At 34.0% G+C, this 12,203-nt stretch overlaps 1 protein-coding gene across 2 annotated transcripts in view; it reads left to right on the forward strand.

Moving 5' to 3' along the window:
- The first annotated feature begins 965 nt into the window (after positions 1 to 965).
- LOC127871388 (UPF0764 protein C16orf89 homolog) overlaps positions 966 to 12,203 on the forward strand; it is a 37,371-nt gene continuing 26,133 nt past the window's right edge. Inside the window, exons 1-3 of one of the 2 annotated variants that reach the window (XM_052414257.1) lie at positions 966 to 1,188; positions 6,135 to 6,291; positions 7,210 to 7,322. In XM_052414257.1, the coding sequence (XP_052270217.1) occupies positions 1,011 to 1,188; positions 6,135 to 6,291; positions 7,210 to 7,322 (448 nt within the window). In that variant the 5' untranslated portion in view covers positions 966 to 1,010. The remainder of the gene's footprint in view (positions 1,189 to 6,134; positions 6,292 to 7,209; positions 7,323 to 12,203) is intronic. The other variant, XM_052414258.1, reaches the window with a different exon arrangement.

The raw sequence follows: 12,203 nt of genomic DNA on the forward strand, positions 1-12,203 counted from the left end.
AATTTAGAGACGCTTCGTCCGATCCAATCTGTGGTTTAAGATAAAAAGAAGTATGCATATTAACTGTAGAGATGGCCCAAATTAACTCTGGATTGGATATATGTTTGATTGAAGCATTGTAACCCCCCAAAGCCGGCCCTTTGCTGACAACAGTCTTTTTACAGACGGATGAAGACAGAATATGATACAACAACACTTTAGCCTGATCTGGACGTCTTACAGAAATGGGAACAATACTAGCAGGTGTCATTTAATCCGTCAAAGTGTGAAGTCTTTCACATCTCCAAAAAGCGCAACCCAAAGGGTATGTGATTTATGGACATAGGATTGCAGCTGTAAAGGTAGGAAAGTACATTTGAGTGATAATCTCGGACAAACTGCTAAGGTCCGAATCATAAACACTCTGATTATATCTTATCCCTACCTCCGCCGTGCAATATCATCCACATGAGGCATCAGTATCAGGTACATCATTCCGTACTGCATGACATATACCTCAGAAATCCTTCTTCATGTCGACAACAAGACTGTGGAATCAACCGCCAAACCACCTTGTGACGGTCTAAGCATTGAATCATTTAAGAAAGGGATGGCACCCCAACAATATACATGTACCAATGACGTTGTACATAGCTTTAAAACTTCTTTTACTCGCGCCACACAACGACTCCTAAATTGTTTCTTGTTGTACAGTGTCCTTAAGATAGATCGTGTTCTACACACGAAGAAGAAGAAGAAGAAGAAGATCAAGATGATGATTGAATGGATTACAATATGTAATTTGATGTCAATTAAAATCGAAATTTAGTGCATCGGCAAACATATGCCATGAATATGGATAATATCTATATAGCCTCATAGTGTCACACCGGTCTTACTGACAATACCGTAGTGACGTCACAATCTATGTATAGAATGACATAGCCTGCCTCTTGTATTTAGCAGCCGGGAAACAGACTAATGGCTAATGAACAAGGAGCGTTGTAATATTTACTACTTTCTGACCTAAAATGGCTAGCTTTGTTATATTTCTTGTGTTTATTTTTTGTCTACCAATTGTTTACTTGGATAATGTTGATGATTATTTAAAAGCTGTTTTGCATTCAGTTGACAAGATAGTAAACTTCTATCAGAGCGATTACAAAAACCTTAATGTGGACGGGTTATTTGGTGTTCGCGTCTTGGAAGGTTTGTGACATTCGATTTCGCGATTGTCAACTGCTTCCATGTAGTGCGTTCAGTTGTAGCGAACGTTCACCAATTACAGTTCGTTTTGTACTAAGCCCAATTAATGTCGTTTAAGAGCCATCATGGCCCTCTTTTTTACAACTGACGTTTATTTATGTCCATGACCGTGTTAATATAATTATGCATTAAACCCCATTTTCCCAGAATGTGGCCTATATAAAATGAGAGTGAAATTATTCAAATTGACACGTATTTAGACCTAGGACTTGGCTTTAAAGGTATTACATTCACGTTTTGATGGTATCCTTTTATGGAAATATTGATTAATAAGACGAAACAATCCACAAATTCAAGTAAAATGTTATCCCATGTGTCACATAATCGCTTGAGTTTGTTTCTCTTCATTTAACAGTGTCTAACCCTATCCAGTCATTACACCCCCAGACGTTACACCCCTAGTCATTACACCCTCTACGCCAGGACATTACACCTCTCAAGGTGTAGTCATTACACCACCCAATATATTGATTAGATTAGTAAGGTGTGATCACATCTTCCAATAGATAACTTATGAACCACTGATTGGATTTGTCGTGTAAGATGACACTGATGAGATTAATGGTTGCTCAAATTATTAATTGAGCAGTCATCATCTAAAAGTGTGCCATTTACATTCAAGCCCAACCAGTGAATATAAGGTATTTATTTGCATGTGTGATCATACCCACTAACTTAAGGTCGCCGTGGTGTAATGGATATGGTGTCCGCCTAGCAACCGGGAGGTCACGGGTTCGATCCCCACCGTGGGAGCGTTCTTTAGATCTCCCCCAAAGACACCAAGTACTGGTTCTAGGCCCAGGAAACGGACTCGAGAGCATTTATATAAGCCTTAGGCTTTCGATGCAATCGAGCTAAAATAAATAGGTTTAAACTACCCACTAACTTATTAGTAGTACTATCTTTGCTGCATGTTATAGATAAAATTAATTTAAGTTAAATGTTATGGTAAATAATACTTTATTAATTGATCCAAATAAAATATTCCATTAACAGAGAACTTTAAAAAAAATTCAGTCATGCTAAGATATTAAATCAATGATAATAGCTTAGTTTGATAGAAATAGAAGTTTTTAAAAGTTATCCTTTAATGGAGAATTTATTTCAATCTAATAAATAAAATTACTGTAAAACTCTTAATTTATAATAAGCTATAACATTTAAATTATCAATAAATGAGCATGCAGCAAAGACAGTCATTCCTATAATGAAACTGATCCAATATTTGGTGGGCCATTTTATAGCCTTTTACAGGAAGTGTCAAATACTTGTGAAATTCTTTGAGACTGGAATGCAGCAAGAATGTAACAGACCATCTTTGTTTATCCAAGAACTTCCAATATGTCTGTGACACATACCAGAAATATTTAGAATAAACAAAACACAATCTTAATTTATATACATTTATTTTTATTTCACCATAATGCATAAAAATCAGAACAATAAATAATGCACAAGGAACCCATATCTTTAAAAGAATTATAATTGGATAAATAATTGAAATCACACAGTTTTGTAACCAATCAATCTGTTTTACTTTAGTTATTTACGAACAAAGAGTATGTAAAGAGTATATTGCTTAATCATTAGTTAATGAATGATATTTAACAGATCAATACACCATTTTTTTGTTTTTTAGGCATTTTGACAGAGTAACAATGTATACATAAAGTATGATATTTTCTAAATAAATAAATCAATTATGTTTATATCTTGGGAGGTGTGATGACTACATCTTGAGAGGTGTAATGTCCAGGCTTAGAGGGTGTAATGACTAAGGGTGTAATGTCTGGGGGGTGTAATGACTACTCTTTCTATTACACGTCATGCGCATATTGCCATAATAACTTGATTCGCATTAACTACATTTTGCTACATTGCGAATAGGGCAAGTCCATCCATTTCCATTAATGTCAATTTATCCGTCTAACAATGTGGAATGAAATACTCAACAACAACGTCATATATGAATTCCAGTCCAATTTAATATCTGATAAAATTCATATTTTCAAATATATAAGTACAGTCTGACAACTACATGATTGGATCTTTCTCGATCTGTTCACCTCAAATTCTAAGCGCAGAGTGCCCTTTCTACATAAAACATCTCGTTTTATACTGAAATACACATCAACATAACATTATACTACTCCTTATAAAATATTTGATTGGTCAAAGCGTTTTACTGACTACTCGTTGATTTCTAATTGGCTTGGTCAAAGAGTTCCCTTACTATTTGTTACTTGCCGACTGGCTGACCGCTAAAGTACTGTTCCAAAATGACATTCCCCGAGAATGGAGTAACCAATTTATTCATGTGTTTACCCACTTATCGAATAATCCTTTCAGACATCTGATTTGACTACCTGTGGTGATAAAAAGGTATTATTGTAATTGTCTTCATCGTATAGTTCAATGGATGTGAGAGATAATTTAATAAGATTAGAATTCCGGCTGCAGTACTTTGTATGTCTGGTGATAATTATTAATATTAATAATATTGTCTGTAACTAATTTTCTATCATATTGTTATATTATATAACCTAATATTTATGTTATATATGAATAAACAATATGTTATATTGATAAATAAATAATTTATTTATTTATCTCTACGGGGCTGTTACGTTACACATGTCAAGACATTTACTTTCTTATGCTTTCTTATTGAATATTTGATGAATTCAATAGCACAATGAAACCTCTTATGGCAATATGTGATAACCGGATAGTGTCAAACATCTGTTGCCATCTAAAGCTGATTTGAAAGGATTACAGATATTTGTGTATAACAATAAACAATGGCCAACCCATTACTAACCTTTAACAGTCAGCATGCTGTATATTGTACATTAAAACAGTGATAATGTAACATTGCATGTAACAAAGATTGATTTTTTTTCTAAATTGTACTTAAATTGTAACATTTGTAAGACCTCATGAAAATCTGTTTGAACATTTAAGTACCAGCAATGAATCAATGCTCTAGACTAAGTGTATTACATGATAGCTCTGTTCCAATAATCATTAACCCATTTATGCCTAGTGGACTCTCCGATGCTTCTAAATTGGATCAATTTATTACCAAAATTAGGGATGTCTGGTATATTTATTTCTATATTTAGAATATTTCTTACAGAAATTCCTTTAAGCACACAGCGCAGACTACGCTGTATGCCAAGGCCTTTTTTCTAGACGCTAGGCACAAATGGGTTAAGTTGTTTACATGTAGGCATTTCCAAACTGCTTGTTAGTTAAGATATACAATTAGAATCAGGGCCCTTGTTTGGCCGTTTTTCGGCCCCATTCCCCCCTTAAAATAGTATACTTTTTCCACCTATTTCAGCTAAAAATTCCCTCCTCAAAAAAAAAATTTTTTTTTTTACTTTTATACCTATGTTGCAAGCTTTTATTGTGCTATTAACCTTTGATTAAATGTATATTTTTGTAAATTACATTAAAATATAGCAATTTTAAGTGTTGAATGGTTGGTGAAAAGATCTTCTAAAATTCCCCTTTTCGCCCAAAACGACGCAAAATTCCGCCCTCTAAGGGCCCCGGCCCCAATCCCCAAAGTTTAGCAAGGGCCCTGAATAGGAAACCTATTTTAATTATTTTATGTAGTTAGCCTGCAACATGGTAGTCTCGCGGTACATAAGGAATATTCACTTGTGTCAAAGAAACATCTTTATATATCAGATAAAGGATTTAAAGGACAATCATATTCAACTTAACTTATTGGATTAGTCCTTTTTATGATGAAATTCTTTCAATATTAACTGCAGTAGAAACAAAAACAACACCACTCTTCCCCTTTGTTGTTTATTTTTTTCGCTCGGTAGGTTTGCGGTAAATAAGATTAACAGCACTCAAATTAAACATGATTAAACAAAAATCTGACATACCATTCAAAGTAGCAGTCAATAACATACATACAAATTTAAGACATCAAGTAAAATACATATGACAGTTATTTTCAAGCAGTCTGATTTTTTCGTCAAGACAATTAATGAAACTATAAAAATTCAAATTTTGTTATAGTGTGAGTTTTACAACATTTAATTTCCAAAAATCGATTCATACTGGCAGTGTGAAATGTTTTCGGTCTGATTTGACAAGTAGGTCACGCAGGTTTGTTTTAAAAAAAACATAGGGCGCTTATGAACTACAGTGAGTTTACCCGACCCACAAGTTACTTTGGTTTGAATATACTATGCAATGTTATGAAAATGTCAATTTTAAGTATGCATGCAAAGGCAGGCTTGCCATGGTTACAAAATATCAATTTTAATAAATGATACTATCATTCAAAACATTTAATAAAACATGGTTTTATATGCATAGTCAGTTTATGCTTCATTTAAATTTTGAGTTTTATCTTTCTTAAAAAAGTTGTCTGACTTTGAATTGTGTGAATTTCTGAAAATTCCACATTTTATTTGCTTTGTAGATTATTTGACTGATTCATTGTCGTAATTATTTTTCTGTATGTGAGCTGTTTTTGTTCCTAAATAACTGAAACTTGGGAATGAATGACTAATTATTTACCGACTAATGCAACAATTATGTTCATAACCTCTAACCTTTTGCATCAACACACTGTTTAAGGGACTTAGTTGATATGATTCTCGCTCTGGGACAACCGTACTTAATGCATGTGCTTAAAGTGGGATCCCAGAATGAGATTATCCTGTGCAGTCCATCTGCACATGCTCATCAGGGACAACACTTTCCACCTAAACTGGACTTTTTGTAAGAACATACTTCCTTTAAATGAACAATACAATTAAAGAGGAAAGTGTTTAATCACACAGGTTCATCTGGGACGATACTTTACTTACACGCATTAAGCCCTATTTTCCCAGAGCTATAAAACCTGTTGATTGCAGGACACCTGGCAGCTATAATCAAAGACTATGAGTCTGGCAAGTTACAACACCTGAATCAGTCACAGGTGGACCAGATGCGAAGACTGAAGAAAACTGCCACCACAATTTGTGACCAGGCCTTGGAACATGTCAGAAAGGATGGCGAGAAATACTTCAGGTAAGTACAACAAACACTTCAGGTACATATAGATACAAAAAAAAACTTAGGCATCATATATCAGCATTAGGCAATATCATCAGATACTGTTAGAATACAAAGGATGGCGCAATTACCTTCTAAAGATTATGGGTACAACAATATAGCATAACATGTATCGAAATATATTGCGATACAGTTAACCAGTATTAAATACAATGAATACAAAGTAGTTGCGAAAAAAGCTGGAACGCTGTTTGTTTTCATCTTAAATATGTATGAGTTGTTTGCCTTATCAAATGCATAAAATAGTGAAGAGTTACTTGTGTATAAATGCAAAATGTTTATTTAAATGTCATTCTCATACATTACAGCAATCACTGTTTCCAAAAAGAAGATTCATGATAAAATATAATATGTCATAATAATATCAGTTCTCATATTTTCTAATGGACTTTAAACATGTATTATATCTTTAAACATTGAAATAATAATATTTCATATTCATACTACATGTGAGTTGATAGCACTTTTATAATAAGATGTACAGTGTAGTAGATATTCGTTGGTTAATCTGATGTTTAACAAAGTGACATCCCCAATGTTATACTGGTCTTTGATATTACAGCCTGAAGGAGATGATGTTAGGTACACCATGGGAGAGACACATTCTGGGGAAACTGAGCGTAATGCATTTGCGTAAAGTGTCATTCCAGATAAGCCTGTGTAGTCTGCACAGGCTAATCTGGGACAATACTTTCTGCTCTTATTGACCTTTTTGTTTGAAGTCTCTTGTAAATTAAAATCCAGTTAAGCCGTATAGTGTTGTCCCTGATTAGCCTGTGTAGACTGCACAGGCTAATTTGGGATGACACTTTACACACATACATTAAGCCCTGCATGATTTCCAAGGAAATCTATTATTGTTTTATATTACAGCCTGATGGGGATGGTATTACGGACGCCATGGGACAACTTTGACACCTCCTTCAAAAAGGTCAACTTGACATTAGAGTGGACACAAGCGGAGTATGACAGGGCTAAACGGGAAGGTACTCTTCTTGTATGCCTGGTTCATGTACAGCCATTATTTTTCTCTATCGGGAAATTTACTGGTACTGTACCCATTGGGAAAAATATCACGAATAACACTGAAATTAAAAAAAATTGCACAATGAAATCTTCAGATTTGGAATTATGGGTGTTTTTATGCTCCCGGTAGGGTGGCATATAGCAGTTGAACTGTCCGTCAGTCCATCTGTCAGTCTGTCAGTTTGTCAGTCTGTGTGTCCGTTTGAAAACTTTAACATTGGCCATAACTTTTGCAATATTGAAGATAGCAACTTGATATTTGGCATGCATGTGTATCTCATGAAGCTGCACATTTTGAGTGGTGAAAGGTCAAGGTCATCCTTCAAGGTCAAAAGTCAAAAAATACAATCCAAGGGAGGTAATTAGCTTTAAAAGGGAGATAATTTCTAAACATGCCAAATGATATATTGAAATTTTATTTCAAAGCTGCGCAATAGACCGTTCCATAATTTAGTAATTACCCAATCATCTCCCCTGAATACTCTCTTCGTCCGCCATTACACTACTGCTTAACAACCGGTAAAATATATAAGAGAGCGCCGATTATTCAACAGGTGAATTTCTTTCTTTTTGTAAAACTTTTTTGTTTGTCATGCAAATTGTATGAAATAAAGTTTTTCTGCTAGAGATGTTAAGCTATTGTTATAACAGAAAAATGTTTGAAAAACGTGCATTTTTTTAGGTATTTGTCTAGTAAAATAAACACGTTGACACATTAAAAAAAACCATTTAATTAAATTAAATGCAATATTTATCATTTGATTATATGCATCAATCTTAAAATCGCGTAATCCTTTGCATTTCAGTGTTGAATTGCCCCTTTGTTCTGCATAATCCGATTATCTCGTTTTGATCAGATATTATCCAGACTTAACTAACAACATGGTGTCATCCCGGGGTGTCATAAACCACACTGGGTGGCAGATGACAGTCTGGTCATTAAACACAATTGATGATGCCACCATGTCTTCTCTTTCTGGTAGTATTAAGCAGTCATTTGGTTTAATATTTTACCTACGACATACTTAACAGTTGCGTACATTAGATATGTTACATATTGTACAAATTAAAAGTTATGTCCAATATAGAATATCAGAAATTGTACACCGTAAAGATACTAGCCCGTTTAATCCCTGGTTTAATTTATGAAAAAAAAGTATTTGATAATTATAAAATTTACCTAAAAACAGAACATTTAACGTATTTAGCGGGTATCGGTTAATTAAAACTACGTCATTTCGTATGAAGATTTAATGTTACGGCAATGCACGAACGACATCATAAAAACAAGAAATTACATTTGACACCAACGGGGGTAAATAATGTTTAAAAAAAATATGTATATAGATATATGTGTTTTCAAATGTTAGATATTTGCCACTCATACTCACTAGTAACGAGTTTTCAATATACATGAATACACAGTTCAATTTGCATCATGTAAAGTTGTGTATTTCAGTTGTAAGTTAATATTCCTCAATAGCGTCATTCTCTGTAAAAAAAAACATCAAATTAAAATTACATGTAAATACTGTTATGCACTTCGCTTTTAATAGGGCTTTGTAGTACGTTTATTTTCAATGCACCCCTTACACTTTCTATCACTCACGTGTTTATCACACTAACGTACTCATGCCATTCATAATTATATTTTTATAACTAGATGTCTTACTATTGTAATTTATTGAAGCTTTTCTGCAGAAAATAATACGGCTTATGCATGAGCCCTTTGTTGTGTCAAATTGTCGGCCTTTCAGTCTTCAGATAATCTTTACTTTGATGCTAATGACGCGTTTTTTAAGATGCGAATAAATGTATTAATAAATTCTTTTGGCACTAAATAATATATTTTTGAAATATTATTTAGTTTTTTTTTTCGTTTCGATTAATTGACTAATTAAGCGTTGTTATCCATATGTTTTGCGTTACTGCAAAAACCTTTAAAATACACTTTTAAAGATTTTTAGCTTTATAGCTGTTAAATATTCCAAAGATGAAAATCTACTCAACTAGATATATTCACTTTCTCTTCATCTTCCATATAATCTCCTAAAAGATCGTCAAGATCAATATCACTCTCCCAAAAGTTCGGGGTTTTGTACGAGACATAATTCCAGCTCACAAAATTAAATTTAAATCCAAACAACATTTTGTTTATATCTGATTTCAGTTAGAACAAGAAAATAATATACAAAATTAAATTTAAATCCAAACAATATTTTGTTTATATCTGATTTCAGTTAGAACAAGAAAAATAATGGAAGGCGTATCAAAAATACCATACTTAATACAATATGTTATGATTTTAGAGTATAGAGTTTTACCCATTTCAAACAATTAGCGTTAATTAATTGCGCGAGAATCTTTAATAAGTATAATCTGCTTGATGTTGCGGCTATTAAAATCAACACAGCAATACATGCGTGAATTGTTTGTAACAAGTAATAAGTAAAATGTCTAATCAAAATAATATGAGCGTCTGAACCGGCAAATTTTCGCCGATGATTACCACTTGTTTACACACACACACAAAACAAACACACAAGAGCATTTTAATTTTTTTTATTTGTAACAATCAATCTCAACTTCAAACAATCAATTTAACAACAAAAATGTGATAATCGTCTGAAAATAATTCATTAAGTAATTTATTTATCCGACATCGGCGAAGCGGGTATTCGCTACGTCTTTGGCTTTTGGAATCGCTGTCTAGCAGAAGTTGGCAGTAGTGTAATGGCGGACAGTCACGTGACTGACAATATGGCCGCGGTCAATTTATCGATTCTGGAACGGTCTATAGGGGGCATTGTGTTTCTGACAAACACATCTCTTGTTAATTGCTATGTATACATTGCACAAACTAATTTAAATATTCATTCACATGCTTTTTGGCTTGAATTTATCTTCTCTCATTGATCGGCTGAGAAGTATTTATAAAGTTTTTTTATTATGAAGATTGTTTATGTCAAAATAAAATAACTGTCTGTTCTACATAACAGTGAAAACACTATATGTCTGACTGTCATTTTAGGTAAATTTTGCGTCAGACTAGTATTTATTTACTTTACCCTGATACTGGTTGAGCAATTTCATTTAAACTGTAAGAATCAGAGATTCATCTAGAAATTTTCTTCAATGAGTCACAGGATCTCGCAAATTTGAAGACACTGAGTCCCAGTTAATATCTATGAGCTTCAAACTTAACCCTTTCAATGCTGGAACTGAATTTTGAAGGCCTTTGCAAACAGTTTGGATCCAGATGAGACACGACAGAACGTGGCGTCTCATCAGGATCCAAACTGTTTGCTATTCTGATAGTATTCTTTGAAAAAAAATGGAAGAAAATGATAATTTTTGAAATTCATCATACAACATTTTAGCAGACGACAAATTTCCCAGCATGCAAAGGGTTAATGGATGAGTCCTGAAGTGTTTTCTCCTGGCACTGAAGAAAATAGCACTAAGAAAAAGTGTATATGGGCATATTGTTTCCAATGCAGTTAGAAAAAGTCTAAATTTAAATCAAATGTTTTTTTCCCTGAAATGCACTAGAAATAACAAAACTTAAAGAATAAAAAAATACTTAAAAAAATAAACAAAACTATTTAAGTAAACTATGAGGTCCATGATTTTCGTTCATGTACGTTCACTTACACTCATCACATATCAAATAGTACATACAATAAGCATGATCATCTGTTTTGTCCACAAACCTAAGCCACAAGTAGAAAGAAAGCCGTGAAGTCAAAAACTGGCGTTTTTTTGCTGACTGGGTTCCGGCTGACTCTCCCTCTGTTTCAGGCTAATTAACCAGGTTTTCCGAAGGAAAAAACTGGTTATTAGATTGGCGAATGCGGGCGGGCTGGCTGGCTGGCGGGCTGGCTGGCTGGCTGGCGGGCTGGCGGAATAAGCTTGTCCGGGCCATAACTATGTCGTTCATTGTCAGATTTTAAAATCATTTGGCACATTTGTTCACCATCATTGGACGGTGTGTTGCGCGAAATAATTACGTCGATATCTCCAAGGTCAAGGTCACACTTTGAGTTCAAAGGTCAAAAATGGCCATAAATGAGCTTGTCCGAGCCATAACTATGTCGTTCATCGTCAGATTTTAAAATCATTTGGCACATTTGTTCACCATCATTGGACGGTGTGTCGCGCGAAATAATTACGTCGATATCTCCAAGGTCAAGGTCACACTTTGAGTTCAAAGGTCAAAAATGGCCATAAATGAGCTTGTCCTGGCCATAACTATGTCATTCATTGTGAGATTTTAAAATCATTTGGCACATTTGTTCACCATCATGGGACGGTGTGTCCCACGAAAGAATCACGTCAATATCTCCAATGTCAAGGTCGCCACGACTAAAAATAGATTTAAAAAAAAAAAAAAACTTACAAAGGGGGTTAATTTTTTTTGGTCATTTCAAAAGTTCAGTTTGAGTTTTCTCCCTTTATCAGATTTTTTTTTCACAATGAAAACCTGGTTTTGTGACAATTTTGTCCCTTGTTTCATCTTTTTCTTGGTGGGCAACAATCTTTTTCAAGACATCACATTATTCATCAAGTTCTCCAGTATTGCTGCACAAAGCTGGCCAAGTGTTATAACTTTCTTATGCCATAAGTTATTGTCATATTGGTTTTAACAGAGCAAATGCCAATTTTTATTAGCTCGGTTGTTTTCGGAGAAAACCCGATGTATTGTCATAGCCAGCTCGTCCGGCGTCGTGCTAAAACCTTTTCATTTTGTTAACCATTTGAACATTGGCTCTTACATCAAACTACTTCCACCTACAACTTTGAAACTTCATATGTAGATGCACCTTGATGAATTATACACG

This window comes from Dreissena polymorpha, chromosome 3 (assembly GCF_020536995.1).
Source record: "Dreissena polymorpha isolate Duluth1 chromosome 3, UMN_Dpol_1.0, whole genome shotgun sequence".
Taxonomy (NCBI): Eukaryota; Metazoa; Mollusca; class Bivalvia; order Myida; family Dreissenidae; genus Dreissena; species Dreissena polymorpha.